Here is a 25,276-nt window from a genome sequence, read left to right on the forward strand (position 1 = left end):
TCTGCCTAACTCATCGAATCACTAGTTTCCAAATGATTAGTGTATCATGTTTCAAAATCACCAATGGGTAGGGACTTACCTGGTGGTCCAGTGGTTAAGACTCCATGCTTCCACTGCAGGGTGCGTGGGTTCAATCCCTCGTCAGGGAACTAAGATCTGATCCCGCATGACGTGTGGCCAAAAAGAAAAAAAAAATCACCTATGGATAAAAGATCCATTCAAAGTGCAAGATAGACCAATGGATTTTATTGTAATAGAGTACAAAAAGTTCATCTGTATAGTTTCAGATTTCACCTTGTAACTAACCTTTAATAAACTTCCTACTTGTTGAGTTTCGCTGAAGTATCAGAGAAGAATGACCACAATTATCTGAAAGGTTATTAAAATACTCCTGCATTTTCCAACTGCATATCTATGTTTTGATCTTCAATCAAAACAACACCTTGAATGTGGAAACAGATATAATGAGGCTGTAACAGCTGTTTTCTATCAAGTCAGACATTAAAGAGATTTACAAAAGTGTGTAACAATACCACTCTTCTCATGAATTTTTTTGCAGAAAACAATTATTTTTCATTAAAACATGTTTATATTAATGTATATGAGATTTTATTGTTTTAAAATGAATTAATTATTAAATATTAGAATTTATGTTTTAATTTCTAATATAGTAAATATCAAACAGTTTGGGACTTTCAATTTTTTTTTTTGTTGTTGTTGTACGTGGGCCTCTCACTGTTGTGGCCTCTTCCTTTGCAGAGCACAGGCTCCAGACGCGCAGGCCCAGCGGCCATGGCTCACGGGCCCAGCCACTCCGTGGCATGTGGGATCTTCCTGGACTGGGGCATGAACCCGTGTCCCCTGTATCAGCAGGCGGACTCTCAATCACTGTGCCACCAGGGAAGCCCAAGGGATTTTCAATTTTTAAGTGTAAAAAGGAGTCCTGAGACCAAAAAATTTAAAACTTGGTCCTGTACTATTCTCTCTACCTAAAATTCTCTTTTCTGCCTACAGAAATCCCATATATAATTGTAGAGCTGATATTTAGTTATTCATTCAGAAAACATTTACTGAGCATCTACCAAGAACCTGGTTTTTTCTTGCTGCTGGGTACATAGTCCCTAGCCCTTATGGGGAAGACAAATTAAATAGACAACTACAACACAGTATGATAAATGTTACCAGTGATAGACATATAAATGCTGTGGGAAGACAGACCATTGTCAGAGTTGCTTGCCAGCTCACCTAGAACGTTCCTCTGAGCAATGTGATTGGACTGTACTGCCTGTGTTTGATTCTTTATGGTCTTAGAGGGAAAGTGGCTGAAGTTAGCAAAAGATGGGAACTGTTCACTTGCTGGTCTGGGAGGAAAAAAGGAGACTACAAATGTATTAAATGTCAGCTTCATGCAGGCCCTATGCTAGGTGTTTTAACAAATGTGGTCTTGCTTAACTCTCACAAAAACCCTATGCAGCAGAGTTAATTATCCTTATTTTGCAAATGAGATATTGGAGGCTCAGAGAAGTTAAACAACTTGTCCAATATCATATGGTTGTAACTGATGAAGCTGGGATTTTGACACATGTGTTCTGACTCCAAGTGCAGGGCTCTTTCATTGCAGTAATAATGTGTTGCTAAAATGGGTGGATCTTTTAAGGTAATTTCTGGATGGGTCTGGGAAACCTTGCCAGATTGGAATGTATTAAGAGAAGATAGAAAAGGTCTCAGGAAGGAGAGAGGGAGACAGCCTAGAAAATGCTTCATTGAAGGAATTATTTGTGAATTTTGGCTGACATGATTTTTCTGGACAGGATTCTATGGCCATATGGGACATCAAGATTTTGTACTCCCTTATCCTCAATCCCTTTAATCCTTCTCTATGCCAGATGATGCCAGCAGCAAAGGTCACCTGTCTGTCTGATCAGGTTACAAACTAGAGCCTGATGCTTGAAGCCTAGATTTCTTGGACCTGCTGTAGGCCAATTGTGCCCAGCCTGGAGACCCTAGTCCCTAGAGCTTGGTAAACTATTCCCATTATTTTTTAAAAGCCTAATAGAAGTACTTTACTTAGGTTCATCCTGTGGGTGGATACTTGCTAATGAAAAGATTAGGTTTCTTTGTTTTGGGTCAGAAATCTGTCTATCTGATGTGCTTCAGGTGTGCTACCTATGGAACTCTAGAAAAGGGGTCAGCAAAGTATGGTCCAAGGGCCAAATCCAACCCACCACCTGATTTTGTAAATAAAATTTTGTTGGAACACAGCTAAGTTCTCTCACTCATGTTTTGTCTGTAGCTGTTTTTGTGCTCAATGACATAGTTCAGTAGCTGCCACAGAGACTATATGGCCCATAAATCCTGAATGTTTACTGTCTGGCTTTTTACAGAAGTTGCTGACCCCTAGCATAACCTCAATTCTTTCTATTATGGCACTTAGCGCATAGTGTTTTAATTGCTTATCTCCCCCACTTTTATAATTGAGCTCCTTGAGAGCGAAGATGAAGTCTGATTCATCTCTTTATACCCTGTGCTGATTATAGACCCTGATATATGAAGAGTACTCAATAAATGTTGTTTAAATGGGCATATCCTATGCTGATCAAAAAGCTCTTATAGGCAATTATATATGCCTTTGAGTAATATAAAAACAGGAATAAGGGAAGGAAAGTGTTATGTTGGTTGTGGTAATCTCAGTGCTGTGTGCTTCATCTATGGACTAGTTGTTACTTACTGCAATTTTGGGGGGATAGGTAATTTGTGGATAGGAGTCCATGAATGAAGCAATCATGCCAAGAGCTCTCGTTGGTGAGGAAACTGAGAAACAATTCCTTAATTTTTGGCTATTTTCTACTCTTTTCCTCAATACCCACCACCTCTTTACCCCACCCTCCATTTTCCACTCCACCTTGCCAGGACAAAGGTAGAGGAACATAAGGTTGCATGGAGGTACTTATTTCTTTTGTATGCATACTATTTATCTACTTTTTTCTTTTATAAAGCCATTTCTTCAGTGTGCTTCCTACCAGCATTACTGTCCGTGGCTTCCAGAAGATGAAACTAAAGCTGTCTGGTTACCTTGGCATAAAGGCAGTCAGGTGAAGTGCTGGCCTGCGAGTCAGCAGACCCGGGGTCTTGCTGTGCCTCTTCAGCGACCTTTGACTTTGGGCACATCCGTTAACATCTGTGAGCTTCAATATCCAACATATTTTTATTGAGTCACATCTGGGACTTAAAAAATTTAATATTTACACCCCTCCTCATTTTGAAAAGGATTTGAGCAACTAGCAAGCGATAGAGAGGTGACCTGTCCAATCCTGTCTCTGTTTCTCACCAGCAGACAAGTAAATGATTAGATGGATTAGTGTTTCCGGTCTCTGATCAGGGACTTCTAGAAGGCTTCACAGCCACAGCTTCTTCACCCTGTCCTTGCTTTCTCTTCTGTGACTGCTTCTGTTATCTGGGAGGTCACGGTTTTTCTTCTGTCTTCTTTGGGGGTGATCTGAAGAGTATTTTGCCTAGAAAGATCAGGGTCGAAAGGCAAGAGGAATTTTATACTCTAGGAATTGGAAGAAATACCAGAAACTTTAGTTAAAATATCTTTTTCAAATAGTGAACTTGAAGCCTGAAGAAGGGAAGTGACCTCCTTAGAGCCACATAGTAGAGCTACTAGACTAGATTCCAGACTCTTTCTGCTATGTGCCTTGCTCAGGCTAGGTGTTTTCCAGGTTCGTAAGAGAGGATTAGGTGTCATGAAAGAGACATGGGTGGGCTAGGCTCTTGTGCTGGTTTTATTGCTGTATGACTGTATGGTGGTGGGTGGAGGAAGTTTCACTCCAGACCTCCATGCTTGCTGAATGTAGCTGTCCTGGAGAAGGCATAAGATGTGAAGGGTTTCCTCAGTTGGCCTGTGGCTGGCATTATATGTACAGGGAGTGACAAAGTGAACAAAAAGGAAAACTACGTAGTACTCTGGCCTTGGAACAAATGGCCTGTTTTCCTATTTCTAGAAAGATTGTATTAATTCACCTTTATTTATTGACTAAAAATGATGTTTCATTTGAATATGTATTTCTTTGATTTTACTAGTAAGACCTTTCCCTGTGTTCATCAGCTATTTGTATTTTCTCTCACTTGTATATTTTTTCCTTGTGAGTTATTTATTCATGTTCTTTGTGTAGATCCCAGTGTATTCCTAGTCCTATGCTTGACTTCCCTGCCAAGGAACTATTAGGATAATAAAGCATTGACCCTAAATAGGGAAGACAGTTACTATGAAATACTTTTATCACTGTACAAATAATCTGTTAAGTGACTGTGTGAGGAGTCAGGCGCTAGAAGCCAGGGACTGTGAGACAGATAGGTAATAGAGCTGGGTGGCAGCCCCCAGTAATGTTGTCTCTTGCTTTTCCTGTACAGAGTTCTGCCGGATTGACAAGCCCCTGTGCCACAGTGAGGATGAGAAGCTCAGCTTTGATGCAGTCCGCAGCATCCACAAGCTGATGGACGATGATGCCAATGGTGACGTGGATGTGGAAGAAAGTGATGAGGTGAGCTCCCTCACCCTGTGCGGCTCTCTTCTCCTCCTGTGTGAACAGTCCCTGAAGCTGTCTAGACAGGCTGTTCCCTGAGGAGAGGTGTTCTTGATGTTGGCTTGTCCTCTAGGAATGCATCCTTGTCAGGGAAGGTGATTCTCAGCAGAGCAGCCTCTAGGAGCCGGCCTGCCAGAGTGCAGGCCTTAACATCTGTGTGTGTGCTTGGACTGGCTCCTGTTTGCCTACCGGCTAGAAGCACAACACTGACCGAGCTGTGCTGTTTGAGAGGAGAGGGAGCCCTGAGGCTCGTCTGTACAGTTTCCCTGAATCCTTGCTGTAATCCTGCTGTAGAAGGAGGGCATCCATCTGTCCTTACTCTGTGCTCAGCCCTGTGCTGGCATGTGGAAGAGAAGGCAAGACAGTCAGATCTTGCCCTTTGGAAGCGTATACTCTATTTGTGAGGAAGAAACAAAGGTTCCTAGAAAGATCATTCTGAATTCCAGGCTGCAGTTGCTGGGATCCAGTTGAGTGGTCCAGATAGTAAGAGCGAGAGGAATCTCTAGGTGGAAATAGCTCTGTTATTGTTTCACCGTTTGGCGTGACTGCAGCTCCAATTCCACAGAGCCCAGAGCCCAAAGTCATCATGTGTCAAAAGACTGAAAAGCTTCAGTTGTTTTCAAGCTCCACTTGAGCCAGCAATGGGGTGAAGCTGGCAAGTTATGCCAGCTTTTAGTAGCAATAGGGTGTATATCGTGAGGGAGGGGCCCATCTAGTCTCTCCTCCTCTGGTTAGCCCACCTTTAAGTTGTGAATTCAACTGGATTTCACGTTGCCAAAAACATTTGAAACAGTGAAAGAGAGGAGTGACATGAATGATGAAGGGTATGGAAACTCTGAAACGGACGGCATTCAATACAATTCAGTGTTTATAACTGTCTATTATATGTGTGCCAGGCACTGTTCTAGACGTGGGGATGTGGCAGCAAATACACATAATTACATAGAGATACATCTGTCCTCATATAATTTACAGTCTAGTGAAGAAACTTTAGCCTGGAAAAGAAAAGATTCAGATAATACAATTTCTATTTTCAAATGCAATCGAAGTAGAGGAATCAGACTTAAATGATGACGATGATAACAGTGAAATCCTTACTCTGTGCCAGGCACATTGTTAAGCTCTTTGCATAGTTACTTTTTTAACTTTGTTGATAGCCTTAGGAAGTTGGTATTACCATCAAGGACTGGAACTTTGGAAAGGTTAAGCATTTTGTTCAAGGACATGCTGGGTAGGAGAACAGATCTGATTTCAAAGCCTATGCTGTTAAGTACTGCAGTATTGTTTCTCTTATGCTAAGGGCAGAACCAGGACCACTGTGGGGAAAGTAAAATATAGGCATATTCTTCTGGAATAAAGAATCACCTCACAGCGCTATCTCGTCATAGAAGAGGCTTCCTTGGTAGGTAGGTAGTGAACTCCCTGTCACTGAAGATGGGACAGTAGAACACAGCACTCCACTGATTGGTCAGCAGAGGGGATCCTTGTATCAGGTTGAACTAGATAATGTCTAAGGAACTTATAAGAGGAGAAAAATAGACTTCCTGGAGGAAACAGAATTGGGAGAGAGTGGAAGGGGTGGGGCAGCCTGAACAGCAGGAAGCAGTGTGAGCAAAGATGTGGAGGCAGTAAGAAGCGTGGAGGGTAGGTTTGGTCACACAGAGTGACTGTGGGAGAAAACTGCAGGGCAAAAGCCTGGCAAGGAAAGGGGGCCCAGGCAACCAGGCTGAGATATGTATACTTGCTGAACCTGGCAGCTGTAGGTTCTTAAGCAAGGCCAACAGCCATGATGAAAGTATCCGAACTTTTGGTCACATCTAGATGTGTCACTGACCCTCAGAGGACCCACATTTTATTTGTCTGTGCTGGGAATAGAGCCATGTTCCTGGTGGTGAGGGAGGCCTAGAGGTTTCCTGACCACAGGACTGGGAGATGCATGGCACCACAGTCAAGAAGGTGATACGATCCAAGATCCACAAATTCCTGGATATCTTTGTCATCCGCTCCTCCTTCTTTTTTCACTTTCTGCTGAATTACTTTGTCAATGGAGGGAGGAAGAAAATGTTCTTTTTAGAGGAATGTACCACAACAAAAAGCTCATCAGCACAAACTGTTCTAAAATAACACAAAAGCTGTCACCCTGCTTTTCCCTGTGCCAGTGGTGAGCTGTTCTTTTTCAGTGTAGCTTCTGCCTGCCTTGGCTTCAGCTGCTCTCCCTACAGTCCGGGCCTCTGGTGGGCAGAGGGGCCTGCCAGTCTGGGGTCTCATGATCATTCACAAGCTATTTTCTCCTTGAAAGAGAAAGTCACGGTAGCAAAGTGTGTGTGTTTGAGTCAGTCTCAACATAGATGGAGTTCATGATCTAACTAGACCATTGGGTGGGCAGCTCAGAGCTTGGAATATCAGATTATGGATGCTGAGACACCAGAGATGAAACCCTGGTTGTGCTGGCCATCAAGGACCTGAGATTCTTATGTCCCGCTTAAAAGAATTGCTGATTACCCAAGGACCCTAGGAGAAATATGCTGGGATACTCTATTAAGCCCTCATTTATTCAGCCTCATATCGGTAAGTTTTTCAGATAACTGAACTATAACCTCATTTCTAGATACTTAAAAATCTTAGCCATTTTTGAAGTAAGTTTTCCTTCTTACAGATGACTGTGAACAGATTGTTACTTTCTTTGGATTATTCAAAGCATGTCTTCAGGGCCTCTTGCACTATTACCCCAGTGCTTACATTCCTGTATGCATTGTTGTGATTTCTTTTTATAGTTTTCTATCTCTTCGTTGATTCATTCTCATTTCTGATCTTTCTGTCTCTGCTGTAAGCTATGAAATTAGACTTTCGGTAAACTGAGACTCAGCAGCCATTTTATAGACAATATACAGTCGCTCGTGTGGGGGGAAGCCAATTTGACTTCTCAAGTGTCATCTCTGCTTGCTTTTGTCCTAGGTAGCAGAGGCTATGGATTGTGGGCCCTTCAGATGAGCAAGATGGCACTATTGGTGCTGGTGTCCTCCTTGCAAAGCTGACAGGGAGTTCTGCCAGCCTGGCAGTGTGGGAATTCATGACCTGTGTTCTACTGAGACCTCTGGTAGGGATACTGCCTCTGGGCAAAGGATTTGCAGCAGTGGGATGGCACTTCAGGCTGTCCTGATAGTCTGAGGTGGGCAGACAAGAGCCTTCCTAAAACCACTGTCCCCTTGACGGGACCAGACAGTTTGAGAGCAGTTTTATTGTCTTCTGTGGAGCCTACATGGAAAATAAAGGACATTTGTTCAGCTATTAAACAAATTCTTATTGAATACCTGTTATGTGTGAGGCACTGTTGTAGGGCTATAGATTCCATGATGAACAAAGCAGATAAGATCCGTGCTTTAATAGAGCTTGCATTCTAGTAATATGTATGTCATAGGTGATTAAGTGATAAGTAAACTTTGAAATTAGGCAGAACTGTGATCAGGTTATAGTAGTTTAGTGACTTCCCTTTGGTTTTTCTCAGGGTAAAATGGTGGTTAATGATTCCTACCCTTGGCAGCGTTGCTATCAGGATTAAGTGAGAAAAGTGCTGTTAAAAGTTCCCAGTCCAGGGCTTCCCTGGTGGCGCAGTGGTTGAGAGTCCGCCTGCCGATGCAGGGGACACGGGTTCGTGCCCTGGTCCGGGAAGATCCCACATGCCGTGGAGCGGCTGGGCCCGTGAGCCATGGCCATTGAACCTGTGTGTCCGCAGCCTGTGCTCTGCAATGGGAGAGGCCACAACAGTGAGAGGTCCGTGTACCGCAAAAACAAAACAAAACAAAAAGTTCCCAGTCCAAATAAAGAACTCTCAAAACTCATCAATAGACAACAAGCAACTCAATAAAAAATGAGACAAGATTTGAGCAGACACTTCATCAGAGAAGATATATGCATGGCAAATAAGCATATGAAAAAATGCTCAGTATCATTAGCTATTAGGGACGTACAAATTAAAACCACATTGAGGGACTTCCTTGGTGGTCCAGTGGGTAAGACTCTGTGCTCCCAATGCAGGGGGCCTGGGTTCGATCCCTGGCTGGGGAACTAGACCCCTCATGCATGCTTCAACTAAAAGTTTGCATGCCACAACTAAGACCCGGTGCAGCCAAAAAAAAAAAAAAAAAAAAACCAACCCACAATGAGATATCACTATACACCTATTTGGATGGGTAAAATTAGAAAGTAGTCAAAACCAAGTACCATGTGAGGAGGAAGAGCCACTAGAACTCTTACAGAGTTTCTTATAAAGCTGAACACAATTTAATACATATCTCAGCAGTCCTACTTCTAGGTATTTACCCCGATAGATAAAAGAAAATTTATATTTGTATTAAAACCTGTACACAAATGTTTATAGCAGCTTTACTCATTATCACCAAAAACTGGACACAAATCAGATGTCCTTCAGTGTGTGAATGGATAAAACAAACTATGGAAAACTACTCAGCAATAAGAGGAATGAACTATTGATGTACACAGCATAGATGAATCTCAAAGGCATTACTCTGAGTGAAGGAAACCATCTCAGATAGTTACATACTATATGATAACATCTAATGACATTCTAAGAAAGGCAAATCTATAGGGATGGAGGCCAGATCAGTGGTTACCAGGGGTTAGGGGTGTGGGGAGGGTTTGATTACAAAGGGGCAGCATGAGGGAGTTTTTTTTTGGTAATGGAACTGTCCCATGTCTGGATTGTGGGGCAGTTATAAGAATCTACATAGGTACTAAAACTCATAGGACCAGATTCCCCCTGTGCCCTCCACCACAGTTAATTTCATCATATGTTAAGTAAGAAAAATGTTCCCAGCATAGCATTGACACACAATTCAGGCTCAGTGAACGCTACTTATTGCCACCTTTCTGTTTCCTCTATATTTCCAGGAAAGCTACCTACATCTGACGATTGTATATATATATATATATATATATATATATATATATATATATATATATATATATATATAAATTTATTTATTTATTTTTGGCTGCATTGGGTTTTCATTGCTGCACGCGGGCTTTCTCTAGTTGTGGCGAGCAGGGGCTACTCTTCGTTGTGGTGTGCGGGCTTCTCACTGTGGTGGCTTCTCTTGTTGCAGAGCACAGGCTCTCAGCACACGGGCTTCAGTAGTTGTGGCTCATGGGCTCTCGAGTGCAGGCTCAGTAGTTGTGACATATGGACTTAGCTGCTCCGTGGCATGTGGGATCTTCCCGGACCAGGGCTCGAACCTGTGTACCCTGCGCTGGCAGGCAGATTCTTAACCACTGCGCCACCAGGGAAGTCCCTGACAATTGTATTTTAATGTTCATGTGTGGAATGACTGACCAATATCACTGTAGCAAGCATGTCGTCAGGCTGAGATGGGAGTCTTATGCAAGGGTGAGATCACACATTTTGCGGGGTGGAGATGGGTACGTTAGTATGAGCCTGGAAAGCTGCAAAATATACTTAACCTTCTGTTAGTGTCTGTGGTGTCTGGTGTAGAATAGCACAGGGTTAAAAGCTTGTGCTGCAGAGTCACACAGACCCAGGTTTAAACCTGGCTTTCCCTTTACCAGCTGTGGAAACTTTGAGAAGTTACTTAATCTCTTTAAGCCTCAGTTTCCTCATTAGAAGTCGAGTGATACCGATTTACCGTTGCAACAAAAAGAATAAAATACCTAGGAATAAACCTACCTAAGGAGACAAAAGACCTGTATGCAGAAAACTGTGTGACACTGATGAAAGAAATTAAAGATGATACAAACAGATGGAGAGCTATACCATGTTCGTGGATTGGAAGAATCAACATTGTGAAAATGACTCTACTACCCAAAGCAATCTACAGATTCAACGCAATCCCTGTCAAACTACCACTGGCATTTTTCACAGAACTAGAACAAAAAATTTCACAATTTGTATGGAAACACAAAAGACCCCGAATAGCCAAAGCAATCTTGAGAACGAAAAATGGGGCTGGAGGAATGAGACTATAGTACATACTTCTATATATACTATACTTCAGACTATAGTACAAAGCTACAGTCATCAAGACAGTATGGTACTGGCACAAAAACTGAAATATAGATCAATGGAACAGGATAGAAAGCCCAGAGATAAACCCACACACATATGGTCAACTTATTTTTGATTAAGGAGGCAAGAATATACAATGGAGAAAAGACAGCCTCTTCAGTAAGAGGTGCTGGGAAAACTGGACAGCTACATGTAAAAGAATGAAATTAGAACACTCCCTAACACCATACACAAAAATAAACTCAAAATGGATTAAAGACCTAAATGTAAGGCCAGACACTATCAAACTCTTAGAGGAAAACATAGGCAGAACACTCTATGACATAAATCACAGCAAGATCCATTTTAACCCACCTCCTAGAGAAAGGGAAATAAAAACAAAAATAAATAAATGGGACCTAATGAAACTTAACATCTTTTGCACAGCAAAGGAAACCATAAACAAGATGAAAAGACAACCCTCAGAATGGGAGAAAATATTTGTAAACGAAGCAACTGACAAAGGGTTAATCTCCAAAATATACAAGCAGCTCATGCAGCTTAATATCAAAAAAACGAACAACCCAATCCAAAAATGGGCAGAAGGCCGAGATAGATATTTCTCCGAAGAAGATATACAGATTGCCAAGAAACACATGAAAGGATGCTCAACATCACTAATCATTAGAGAAATGCAAATCAAAACTACAATGAGGTATCACCTCACACCAGTCAGAATGACCATCATCAAAAAATCTACAAACAATAAATGCTGGAGAGGGTGTGGAGAAAAGAGAACCCTCTTGCACTGTTGGTGGGAATGTAAATTGATACAGCCACTATGGAGAGCAGTATGGAGGTTCCTTAAAAAACTAAAAATAGAACTACCATACGACCCAGTGATCCCACTACTGGGCATATACCCTGAGAAAACCATAATTCAAAAAGAGTCATGTACCACAATGTTCATTGCAGCACTATTTATGATAGCCAGGACCTGCAACCAACCTAAGTGTCCACTGACAGATGAATGGATAAAGAAGATGTGTTACATATATATAGTGGAATATTACTCAGCCATAAAAAGAGACGAAATTGAGTTATTTTTAGTGAGGTTGATGGACCTAGAGTCTGTCATACAGAGTGAAGTAAGTCAGAAAGAGAAAAACAAATACCGTATGCTAACACATATATATGGAATCTAAAAAAAAAACAAAACATGGTTCTGAAGAACCTAGGGGCAGGACAGGAATAAAGATGCAGACATAGAGAATGGACTTGAGGACAGTGGGAGGGGGAAGGGTAAGCTGGGAAGAAGTGAGAGAGTGGCATGGACATATATACACTACCTAATGTAAAATAGATAGCTAGTGGGAAGCAGCCGCATAGCACAGGGAGATCAGCTCAGTGCTTTGTGACCACCTAGAGGGGTGGGATAGGGAGGGTGGGAGGGAGACACAAGAGGGAGGGGATATGGGGATATATGTATATATATAGCTGACTCACTTTGTTATACAGCAGAAACTAACACACCATTGTAAAGCAATTATGCTCCAGTAAAGATGTTAAAAAAAAAAAAAAGCGGAGTGATAATAATAGGTACCTCATGAAGTTGTTGTGAAGATTAAATGAAATAATGCATATAAAGCAATTAGTACAATGCCTGGCATATAGAACAGGCTCAATAAAAGTTAGTTTTTGTTGTTATTATTATTGTTGTTATCATCAGAAAGAACCTACATTTTGTTAGAGATAGGCCTGTGTTCAAAACCTGGCTTTGCCACTTACTGTCTATGTGATGACATATAGGCAAATAAATTCACCTCTCTGAGCCTCAATTATTCAGCTATTTGAGGAGGGTAACTCTTTGCAGGGTTGTTGTAAGCATTTAATGTATTCAAAGCTCCAAGCACAAGGGCTGGCGCGTGATAGGTTCTAAATTCATGTTTTTTCCTCCCTCAGCGTGATGGTACAGATAGTGAGGGCTGGCTTGTATCGCAAGAATTCCAAATCAGCTCTCTCATCATCCCAGGGCACCACAGTGTTCAGCTCTGGGAGCCACCCCCAGCAGTTCGGCTGACACGGCTAGGGCCAGGACCCTGCAGGAGGTAGTTCTGTCTTCACCCGAGTAGCTGATGTTAAGGGAAATGGCACATGATAGAGCAGAGTCACACGTTTCTAGGGGCCACAACTTCTCTGTTAGCTCACTCAGCCTCCTGCCTATGCCTTTATTTTAAAAAAGGTCTAAGTGAGAACTTTTGATTTTCCCCTACCCATCTGGAAGGCTAGAGGATTTTGAACAAGGCCATGCTGTGGTAGTGTCATTAGATCTGCTTGACTTTAGCATGGTGAAAGTTGACTTGTTTTTTACCTTTTTAAAATTGTTCCACCAAGAAGCATGCTAGGTCCTGGGAGGCTGTGAGGGTTGAGGAAGGATGGACTCTGGCACCAGGTGGAATCAGGGCTGGGGAAACAACCCGAAGGGGTGCAGCCGGCAGTTCCACTTGCAATAGCCAGAGGCCCAGTAGGAATTGGGCTGGAGGGGCAGTATATAGGGCCCTAAGAGCTTCTCACACGTAGCCAGTGCTGTGGCCAGCGTGGGTTAATTTGGACGAAGATAAGTAGCTGCATTATGCTCAGAAGTTATCATCATGACTAACAACGATTGTTATTCCCTCCTGAGGCTTGTGGCTTCATTTCTTTGTATCCAGATAGCTGTAGACAGCCCTCAGTATTCCGTTGCCTCTAATTTCTCCTTCACCAGCACATGTACACGCTGCCAGTGATCTTTCTAAGTTACATTTTAATTTCCTTTTCTTATTCCATCTGACTTCCTGTGCCTAGCACGCCATCCCTTCAAATCTGGCCTTAACCTTTTTTTTTTTTTTTCCCCTTTGGCCATGCTGTGTAGCCTGTGGGATCTTAGTTCCCTGGCCAGGGATTGAAGCCGGGCCATGGCAGTGAAAGTGCCAAGTCCTAACCACTGGACCACCAGGGAATTCCCCGGCCTTAGCCTGTAAGTCTCTCTAGACATACCTCCTACCACTCTGATCTGACTCTTGTCCTTCTTTGGGTCATAGTCATTCCATGTTTATTCCAGGTGCCTTTCTTTGCTCAGATAGTTCTCCTTTCTGGGAATTAACTTTTTATATCCCTCCCTCCAACCCCTGGCTCTGTGTGTATTGGTCTTAGGTGTCCTCTGGAATGCCCCAGCTTCACTTTTCATGAACCTTGCCTGGCTTTCTTCCCCCACTGATCTCTCTCATCTCAGTACTAACTCCTGCAGCACAGTCTACATCACTCGTTTAGCACTTAGAATGTCTTGCTTTGTACCCCAATGATTTTGATTGTATTGTTGCCTATAAGTTTGTCTTTTTGCACTAATACTGGAATTGCTAAAGCACGACTCTGATCGTTAGTCCTACCTTGTAAAGGGAGTGCGGTGGAAAAGTAACATTCCTACCATGTAATAAGTCCTGTGCCAGCTGAGTATATATGCGGTTTCATTTACTTCTCAACCACTCTGTGAACTCGGTGTTATTAACTCTGTTTTAGAGATGATGAAATTGTAAGAATGGCTTACCTTCACTTACTAAACTAATCTAAACTCTGACCTGCCCGCCAGGGTTCCTGCAGTCTGACTTTAGCTCGCCTGACTAGTTCTTCTTATACCCTGCATTCCCTCACTCTATGCTGCAGCCATCTCAAACATGCTCTTAATCTCTCATCATTGTGCCTTTGCTCCAGATAAACCCTCATCCTGGCATCGCTCTGTTTCCCACTTTTGCCTGTAAAAATTCTACTTGTCCTCCAAGGCCTAATCAGGGTTTCTCAGCCTCAGCACTGCTGACGTTTTGGGCCAGATTGTAGGATGTTTAGCACCATCCCTAGCCTTTCTACACTAGAGGCTAAGAGCAGCCACCCCACGCCCCACACCACCCAAGTTGTGACAACCAAACTTTTTTTATTGCCACTTGTCAGTTACCCTGGGGAATAGAATTGCTCCTGGTTGAGAACCACTGGCCCTAGATTAAATGTTGCCTCCAAGAAATCTTGTTTGTTCCCCTACAGTGGGAAGTAATCCTTCCTCTCCCATGCTCCAGAGTACTTGGCATGAAGCCTGCATCTGGCATATTGCTTTGCTCCATATTGTAATTAGTTGGGTGCATCCTTGTCTGTCCTACCAGACTGTGAATGCCTCCCAGGAGCAGGAACCAGGTCTCATGCATCACTGCTTCTCCCACAGTGCTTGTTGCAGGGCCTTGCACACAAAGGTGATGAGTTACATTTTTTTGAATTTGAAAGCAAAGATTCTATCTTATCTGTGTGTGCTCCTTAAATTGTTTCACTAGGGCAGAGCAAGAGTATAGAGTTGGCTGGTCAGTGGTATGGGGGACAGGGTGCTTTTGACTTGTGAGTTCCTGGCCAGGATAGCAGCTGAGTCAATGGTGGGCTGTTTCTAGAAGTTGCTAGGGTCTGGGCTCCAGGCGTTTGTGTATGATGTGTGTGTCTGACCTCCTCTGTGACCGCTTCCCTATCCCTCTGCCCTGTGCTATGAATCATATACAGAATCTGGATGGAGGTGAAATCACTATAGTTAAAATGTTAGGAGAGACAGGGAAGAACATACAAGAGGGGTGTTGAAGAAAGGAAAAGACGCTGCTGAGACTGCTGAAAGGCTGTGTGACTGAGCAAAGGCATGCAGAGGCATTGGAGCAAGAAAGACGAGGGTTTTAGGTGTACAGTTAATAGTTGTATGACCTTGGGAAGTTTGTTAAACTCTGTGAGCTTCGTTTCCTCACTGTCAAATGGGGACAGTAATCCTTACCTTGAAAGGTTATGGCACAGATGAAATGAACTTGTGCATGGAGAGTCCCCAGCCTGTGGCTTAGTTCCCAGTAGTAGTATTACTTACTACTTCTTCTACTCCTACCCGCCTGTAATGTGCTAGGCCTGTGCTGGGTGCTTCTACATACAATCGCTCATGTCATCTTTACAAGAAACGTCTACTGTGGGGTACATAGTGATTTTTCCATATAACTGGTAAGGAAACTGAGACTGAATTAGCTCACAGTTATCCATTTTTTGGGGTTATTGCAACGCACATCTGCCTCAGGCTGATGAAAATGTTTCAGACTTGTGGTGATTGTACACCTCTGTAATTATGCTAAAAACCCTTGAGCTGTACACTAAGATGGTATGTGCATTATATCTCAATGAAGATGTTAAAAAAATAAAAGTGTCACTACATTGGTTGGAGTAGTGATCACCTTCCACTTGCCTTTCTGTAGCCCAATCCATAAGAATCCCTAGTGCTCTGTAGAAAACACATTGAAAACCATGTTGACTTCTATCTCCCTTTCCCCCACTCCTTACTTTGACAGATATGAAGAGGTGCTTCTAAGTCTGAATTACCATGGTTTCTGGAAGCAGAGATCCCTGGTTAGCTAGCTGACAGCTAGTTTCCCTCTGTTTCTGGGCAGGTGTAGATCGCTTTTGAGGACACCAGACTGAACAGCCTTTGGGAGAATTTCTTTCTCCTCCCTCCCTCCCCTCCTCCCTTCCTCCCTCCCTTCTTTCTCTTTTTTTATAGTTGTCACTTCTGGGGAAGCTAAGGGAGAGCCAGGTGGTAATTCTCTCTCACCCACACACCAGGGACCTGAATCCAATTCTTGACCCTTATCATATGGAGCTCCATGACAGGAGATATCAAACGCAGCTGGCTAATTGGCCCCAGTTTTATTTTTCCTGGGTTTGCCTTGTGCTCAGGGCCTTCCTCTGATATCTAGTACTGCTACCATGCTGGCCCCTCAGAAGCAGAGTTCTCCCCTTGGTCCCTGAACATAGATTTTCCTTGTTTCCTCTTTGAACAGCTTTGACAGCCTAGAGGTTTTTTTTGTTTTGTTTTGTTTTGCTTTTTTAAGTTTACTATATGAAAAGTAGGGCAGAAAAAACTTGCACACAATTATTCAAATAACCTCAGCATGGGTTTCGATGTATACATTTCTGCTGCTGCAATAACTCTTCTTTGACCTAAAGGACTGTTACAGTTTGGAGGCACTTTGCTGTTTTTTTGCCTTCTAGCTCCCTGCCTATCTCCTGGTGCAGTCACCATCCTATCTCCTGCCTTGTGGAACATTCTGACCGCCTGCCCTTAATTCAGACAAAGCACAGATTGAAGTCTGCTCAGACCCTTTGGACAGAACAGAGATGACTGATACCATGAGAGATCATCCTTCAGATAACACGTGCTCTTTAGGCTAGGGAATGACCTATCCCCATTTTTCCTTGTAAATACTTAATTATGGATGGCTGTAGCATTCACTCACCAGGGGTACCTCATAGTCAGCTTCCAGGCTACAACCCCAGTGAGTCCAAGCTCTGTGGCCTTCCTCAGGCATTCAGCCCTAACTTCTAGGAGGGCTTCCTGGCATTTTGTGAGTTTCTTAGAATCAAGTATCTGGAAATTGACTTTTAAAAGTCTAAGCATGAGCTGTGGAGTCTGACCTGAGTTCAGATGCAAGCTCGGCAGCGTACTAGCTATAAGGCCAAGTAATTCGGAGGCTCACTTTCCTCATCTGTAGAATAGAATAGAGATGAAAATAAGACACTCTTTGCCATTCATAAGCCCTTAGGCTAGTGAGAGAGGCGGGTATGTAAACTGGCAATGACAACAGCACATCTTCAGGGCTGTAATGGTGGTGTGCACAGGAGACTGTGGGAGTTTCAAGAGGAATAGGGGTGAGGTAATCTAACATGTGCTGGTGTAGCAGAAGACACATTGTCAGCCAGCACTCAGGGAGGGGTACTGGTTGCTAGACAAACTGAGCTACACATCAGAGGGAGTAAGCGTCGTTTGCAATCTGTCCTAGTGCCTTAGCCAGATACAGGGTGAAGCAGCAGCTCCCCCAGATGGTTCCACTCATGTTTCCAGGAAAACCCAGACGGTGGTTTGCTTTGACAGATAGGGAAATTCTTTCTCACTAAGCAGACTGTTGTTTTCCTTCCTCCCATCTTTGTTGGTGAGTCTGCTTTGTCTATTCTGGATGGCAATCCTGTTAATGGCAGGGATTAGTTGTACTTGTAAGGCTTCTGTAAGGCATATGTGTATATGTCTATATGTGCCTTTGTGTTTGTTTCTTTGTGGGTGTGTATACATCATTTTGTGCCTTTCTGTATTTAGATGTGTCTGCGTGCATAAGAAGTAGAGGAGGGGAGGAACACTGAGCCAAGGAGGTAGGAGCTGAGAGAAGGCCCATGAGCCAGGTCAGAGATCAAGGAGAAGATTAGGAGCGAAAGGTTACAGTGCAGTACGGTGTGCAGGACCTGGGGGCAAAAACAGAGCCAGGAAGTATGATCAGGAGTCCAAAGCTGCTGTTAGTCTAGGCAGGATCTGGGCCCTACAAAGTGGTAGGCAGAATGCAAGGGTCATCTACGGCCAGAAATGGTCAAGCCAGCAGAGAGAGAAAAGATCAACTTCAGGTATTAAGTAAGCTTCTGGATCTTCCTGTCTAAGGAGGAATCAGCCACTGGCTCCCAAGGTCCTGCTTGTCTTCAGACCTAACTGGTGTTTGTGTTTGTTTGTCTGTATGTATCTATATTTATGCCAGTCTCTCAGTGCATGTCTGTATCTGCATGTGCATCACATTCAGTGTACTTAATGGCATTAGAAACAATTGGTTTCCAATGCAATGTCTGATTCACTTGAGGATCCATGACCACCACCACCCCTTATTTGTCCTCGTGTTCCCCATCCCCTTATTTCTGTCTTCCTTCTCTAAACATATTTAGTGTCTGGTCTGTGCTGGATGTTGGGTATGCAGAGACTAATAAGGAAGACAGATTTTCTACCTGCAGAGAGCTCACGTATTAGTGAGGCAGAAAGACACACGTGTTCAATCCTAACAGGTATTGTGACCAGAGATGAGCACTGCATGCTCTGTAAGTACAGAAGAGGGAATTTAACCCATCCTAGGGTGCCAGGAAAGACGACACAGAAGAGGTGATGCCTGAGATGAATAGGAGTTAGCCTTGAGAAGAGAAAGGTATAGCAAGTGGAGGAATGAGTATGATGTCCTTTTGGGATCTGTGAATCAGTGGTTGTTTTACTTTGAGCATAGAAGGTAATGGTGGGGCAGGGAGGGAGAGGTTGGAGATGAGGTTGGAGAGGCAGGCATAAGCCAGATTCTTGCCATCCTGAGAAACTTGGATTTTATCTCAAAGATGATGAGCTAGAAGGATTTTAAAGAGAGATGCCTCTAATTCTGACTGAAGGTACGTCAGGAGCAGGCCTTGCCAAGCAGATCAAACTGGAACTTGGTTTTCAAAGGGGAGCAGGGTTTACCAATGAAGAAAGAAGGACGAGCATTCCAGGAAAGATGAACTTTATGAGTAAAGGCAGGAGGCAAAAAAAGAAAAGGGCAAGTTTGGGAGACATCAAGTAGGGAGATGTCTAGAGAATAGTTTCTTCATCTACAAGATAGCGATACCGGTAATACATCCCTTTGATGGCTGGTGAAAGGCTCAAATAAGATAATGGATGTAAAGAAGCCTTTGTAAACCATAACGCTGTATGAACATTTCAATAGTAGCAGTTGGTACGCAGCTTGTCCTCTTCTGCCCTCAGTGCCCAGCAGCCTCAGGCCCTCCTGGGGGTAGGTCAGGTAGGCATGCACCTCAGCAGCATGGCATGATCGGGTAAGAACCAGGCCCTCTTTCACCTAGCAGCCCTGCATCTTGAGAAGGAGGGGCTTAGAAGCTGCTGGGACTCAGAGCTGGTTCACTCAGGATACATCATTTTCCACAGTGTGACCCCTCTTGCCAAGCGACCCAGGTTCAGAATAGTCAAACATTCCTGAAGCACCTTCTACATACAGGTACTGTGAGGGACTGTGCCTTACATGATCTCATTGTCTCCACACTGTAACTGTGAGGTAGTCTGCATTTTACAGACTTAAAGTGATGTGGTGAGTAGGTGGCAGAGATGGGATTCGAGTCTGTATCGGTGAGGTTTTTTCCTGTATGTCCCTTCACAAGTCTTCTGGTATCTCTGGGTGGTGAGCAAGTTCCCTGATTAGTTCAGAGTGGAAAATTCTGTGAGGTCTCAGGCAGGGTGGGGTTGAGAGGATTGGAGAAAGTGTTTCTGGGCTCTGCCTTTGGGATTGAGCCGTAGCCCTTTCCTCCACATAGGACAGTGGTTCTTGCCTTCAGGGACTGACTTTCCCCCATATAGCTGACTCACCCAGGTGCTTTCAATATGTCTGATTAATCTCTGTGTCCTCAGATACCAGCATAGGCAATGCCACATAGTCACTACTCAGAAGATGCTGGTTGGGCAAATGAATGAACAAATGCCTCTTAATAGAGGCTTCATGTCTTCACTCATCCCTTCTGCCTTCTCTTGTGGTACCATCATGCTCTAAAATGAGATTCTGCTCTTAAGGATTTTTTTTTTATATTGCTCATTGACACATAAGCCTAAATTCTCCCTCTTAGAGTTGATTAGGAGCCAGAAGGTTCTTAAAGAGGAGGCATGAGTTTGCCTTACTCTCTTATATTCTCTGTTCCCAAGCCTTTTCCTCTATCCACTCAGTGCCCAAAGGTGAGTGGCATTTATAAAGAACACATGGTGAGCCCTCAACTCTTACCAAGTTGATGTTCTATTTTGGAAATGGAGTCCGGGAGGTTTTCCTGCTGTTGAGTACTTGGCTGGGTTTGTATTTCCCAGGGTGTTGGAAAGCCATGCATAGGAATGGTAGTGAGTGTGGGGGAAAAACTGAAAGGGGAATCAAAACTGACTCTTGTTCATGGGGATTGTAAGGGAGAGAGATTTCCTTAGTACTTGAAGCCATAATGGAGGGAGGATTAGGTGCATTTAGTCCAGGGTCAGCAAAATATGACCCCCTTCCTGTTTTTTATAGAGTCCACAAACTAAGAATAGCTTTTATTTTTTTTAAAAAAAATTTTTTTGAATTTTATTTAATTTATTTTTTTATACATCAGGTTCTTATTACTTATCTACTTTATACATATTAGTGTATATATGTCAATCCCAATCTCCCAAGAATAGCTTTTACATTTTTAAATAGCTGGGAGAAGAATCCAAAGAAGAATTTTGTGACATGTGAAATCTGTATGAAATTCAAATTTCAGTGTCCATAAGTGAAGATTCATTGGCACAGAGCCACTCTTATTCATCTACATCTTGTCCATGGCTACTTTCACAGAAGAGCAGAGTTGAGTCGAGTAGTTGTAACAGACTGTATGTCTCACCAAGTCTAAAATATTTACTGTCTGGCCCTTTACAGAAAAAGTTTGCCTGGCCCTGGTCAAACCCACCAGTTTTTAAAAAATAGCTTTATTGGGATATAATTCACATACCATATAATGTACCCATTTACAATTTAATGGTTATTAATGTACAATTTAATGGTTATTACTGTATTCACAGATATGTGCAACCATCACTGGAGTCCGTTTTAGAAAATTTTTGTCACCTCAGAGAGAAAACTAATACACATTAGCTATTGTCCCCCTGTCCTCCTATTCCCCCTAGCCCTAATCTACTCTCTGTCTCTAAAGATTTGCTTATTCTAGACATTTCATATTGGAATCATATAATATGTGGTCCTTTGTGACTGGCTTATTTCACTTAATATAATGTTTTCCAGGTTCATCCATGTTGTAGCATGTATCAGAACTTGATTCCTTTTTATGGCTGAATAATATTCTATTGTATGGACACACTACATTTTGCTTATTCACCCATCAGTTGATGGATATTTGGGTTGTTTCTACCTTTTGGGTGTTATGAATAATGCTGCTATGGTACAGGTTTTTGTGGATAGATTTTTTATTTTATTTAATTTATTTAAAGAATTAAAAAAAATTCTTATTATTTTGACCACACTGCACAGCTTGTGGGATCTTAGTTTCCCAACCAGGGATTGAACCCGGGCCACGGCAGTGAAAGCTCGGAGTCCTAACCACTGGACCGTCAGGGGATTCCCAGTGGACAGATGTTTTTATTTCTCTTGGGTATATACTTAGGAGTGGAATTGCTGGGTCATATGTTGACTATGTTTACCCTTTGAGGAACTGCCAGACTGTTTTCCAAAGTGGCTGAACCATTTTACATTCATGTCAGCAGAGCATGGGTTCTAATTTCTCCATATCCTAACACTTGTTATTATCTGATTTTTTAAATTATCGCTATCCTAGTGGATGTGAAATAATATCTCATTATGGTTTTGATTTGCATTTCCCTGGTGATTAATTTTGCCAAACATCTTTTCATGTGCCTATTGATCATTTGTATATCTTGTTTTGAGAAATTAAAAAAATTATTTTATATTGGAGCATAGTTGATTAACAATGTTGTGTTAGTTTCAGGTATACAGCAAAGTGATTCAGTTATACATATACATGTATCTATTCTTTTTCAAATTCTTTTCCCATTAAGGTGCTGTATAATACTGAGCAGCATCCCCTGGGCTATACAGTAGGTCCTTGTTGGTTACCTATTTTAAGTACAGCAGTGTATACATGTCCATCCCAAACTCCCAAAGTCCCCTTCTAAGAATTTGAAAGGGATCTGAAACTTACCATGACCCAAACTGGGTTCTAAATGTCACCTCATCCAACACCTTCTCTTCCTACAGCCTTTGTCATCTCAGTTGAAGGCAACTCCATTATTTCCATTGCCTGGACCAAAAAATACTCTGAATCATCCATAATTCCTCTCATCCCCATATCCATTGGTAAATCCAGTGGGTTCTACCTTCAAAATATGTCCAAAATTTAATCATTTCGCACCCCTACTCCACTGTAGGTACTGAGACTCAACAGCCTCATAACAGATCACCATGTCTACAGTCTATTCTCAGTGTAGCAACCAGAGAGCTTTAAAAGATGTAAACCAGATCATTTCACTCCTCTACTCAAAACCCTGTTTTAGCTCCATTTCTCATTTAGTATGAAAGCCAAAGTTAACACAAGAGTCAGCAAGGTCCAGGGCTTCCCTAGTGGCACAGTGGTTGAGAATCTGCCTGCCAATGCGGGGGACACAGGTTCGATCCCTGGTCCGGGAAGATCCCACATGCCGCGGAGCAACTAAGCCCGTGCGCCACAACTACTGAGCCTGTGTTCTAGAGCCCGTGAGCCACAACTACTGAGCCTGCATGCTGCAACTACTGAAGCCCATGCGCCTAGAGCCCGTGCTCCGCAGCAAGAGAAGCCACCGCGAGAAGCCTGTGCACCTCAATGAAGAGTAGTCCCTGCTCGCTGCAACTAGAGAAAGCTCGCGCACAGCAATGAAGACCCAACACAGCCGAAAAAAAAAAAAAGAGTCAGTAAGGTCCTATGTGACCTGGCTTCCACTTATCATTAGGATCTCCTCCTCTTCATCTATCTCCTTTGGTCTTTCACTTCAGCCACACTCCATGCTGTTTCTCAAACACTCCTTGTTTTTCCTGTCTTAGGGCCTTTGTTCTAGCTCTTACCTCTGTCTGGAATATTCTTCCCCCAGATATCCACTTTGATAACTCCCTCATGTTTCCCAATATTTTGTCTTTTCTCATACTTCTCCTTATCAATGAGACCTTTCCCAGACTACCCTATGTAATAATGAAATCTGCAAGCCTACTGCATTTCTGGCACCTACATCCTCATTACACATCACTTCTTTTTTTTTGTTTGTTATTTTGTTTTTTTTTTATTTTTAAGGACTTAATCACCTTCTGGATTCTATCATTTAATCCATAAGGGCAGGGGATCTGTTTTGTTCACTGCTAAATCCCTGGTACCTAGAATAGTGCTCAGTGTTGGTACTCTATAAATATTGTTAAGTGAATGAATGCATTTATTTAAAAAGGAACAGATTTATTTTTTTACATGGATTCAAATTACTATCTGGGGTCCCTTACTAACCTTAAAAATGTCCTTTAGTGCTTTTTATCAATATCAGGTGTGTCAGCTAGCAATGAATTTTTTCAGTGTTTATTTTGCCTTCACTTTTTTTTTTAAATTAATTTTTGGCTGCGCTGGGTCATCGTTGCTGCGCTAGTGCTTTCTCTAGTTGCGGCGAGCAGGGGTTATTCTTCGTTGTGGTGCTCCGGCCTCTCATTGAGGTGGCTTCTCATTGCGGAGCACGGGCTCTAGAGCGCAGGCTCAGTATTTGTGGCGCACGGGCTTAGCTGCTCTGCGGCATGTGAGATCTTCTCGGACCAGAGCTGGAACCCATGTCCCCTGCATTGGCAGGCAGATTCTTTTTTTTTTTTTGCGGTACGCGGGCCTCCCACTGCTGTGGCCCCTCCCGTCGCAGAGCACAGGCTCCGGACGCGCAGGCTCAGCAGCCATGGCTCACGGGCCCAGCCGCTCCGCGGCATGTGGGATCTTCCCGGACCGGGGCACGAACTCATGTCCCCTGCATCAGCAGGCGGACTCTCAACCACTGCGCCACCAGGGAAGCCCCGCAGTAGGATTCTTAACCACTGCACCACCAGGGAAGTCCCGCATCCATTGCTTTTGATGAGAAGTAGGCTGTTATTTTTATTTGGCTTCCTTTATGTGTAATGAATTATTTTTCTTTTGCTGCTTTTAAGATTTTCTCCTTGCCTTTGGCTTTTAGCTTTTTCTGTGATGTGTCTGTGGATCTCTTTGCATTTATCCTATCCTCTTTGAAGTTTGTTGAACTTTCTGGATAGGTAGATTAATGCTTTTCAATAAACTTGGGAAATTCCCAGACATTATTTCTTTCTCTCTCTCTCTATTTTTTCTGCTCCTTTCTCTTCATCCTCTCCTTTTATTTATTTTTACTTTTAATTTTTTTTGGCCACACCACACGACTTGTGGGATCTCAGTTCCCCGACTAGGGATTGAACCGCGGGCCACAGCAGTGAAAGCCCGGAATCCTAACCACTGGGCCACCAAGGAACTCCCCATCCTCGCCTTTTGATCCTTCCATTACGCATATGAGCAAAATGGTGTTCCACATTTCTCTGGAACTGTTCATTTTTTCTCATTCTTTTTTTCTCTCTGTTTTTTGGATTGTGTAATCTCCTTCAGCCTATCTTCCAGTTTGCTAATTCTGTCTTTTGCTGGTTCAGAGCTGCTGTTGAGCTCCTCTCTTAGTTACTGTACTTTTCAACTCCACAACATACCTTTGGTTCTTTTTTGTAATTTCTGTCTATTGATATTCTTTATTTGATGTGACATTGTCACCACACATTCCCTTACTTCTTTAATCATGGTTTCCTTTAGTCTTTGAAGATATTTATAATGGCTACTTTGGAGCCTTTTTTTGTCAAATTTGAAATTTGCTTGCTCTCACAGACAGTTTCTGTTGCCTGCTTTTTCTCTGGTGTATGGCTCATACTTTCCTGTTAATTCGCATGCCATATATATATATATATATATATATATATATATGAAACAATATATGTATTGTTAGAAACTGGATGTTTTTGATCATATACTGGAGCAATTCTGGCTACTGGTCCAACCCCTCTGGGGCTTGTTATTATTTACTTGTTTGTTTGTTTGGTGACTGGAAAGATTATTTCAGTGGTCTGTTCCCACCACCTCCTGACCGTGTGAAGCCTCTGATGTTGCTTCTCAGAGGGTGCAGCTTTGGATATGCCCACAGTCACCTTTGGATGGCAATGGTTTTGGC

General features: G+C 42.8%; 1 protein-coding gene across 4 annotated transcripts in view; it reads left to right on the forward strand.

Moving 5' to 3' along the window:
* STIM1 (stromal interaction molecule 1) overlaps nt 1-25,276 on the forward strand; it is a 194,465-nt gene that overhangs the window by 102,807 nt on the left and 66,382 nt on the right. For all 4 annotated transcript variants that reach the window (XM_082661253.1, XM_082661254.1, XM_082661251.1 and 1 more), the window contains exon 2: nt 4,414-4,544. In XM_082661253.1, coding sequence (XP_082517379.1) covers nt 4,414-4,544 — 131 coding nt within the window. The remainder of the gene's footprint in view (nt 1-4,413; nt 4,545-25,276) is intronic.

This window comes from Grampus griseus, assembly GCF_964374135.1.
Source record: "Grampus griseus genome assembly, chromosome: 8".
Taxonomy (NCBI): domain Eukaryota; kingdom Metazoa; phylum Chordata; class Mammalia; order Artiodactyla; family Delphinidae; genus Grampus; species Grampus griseus.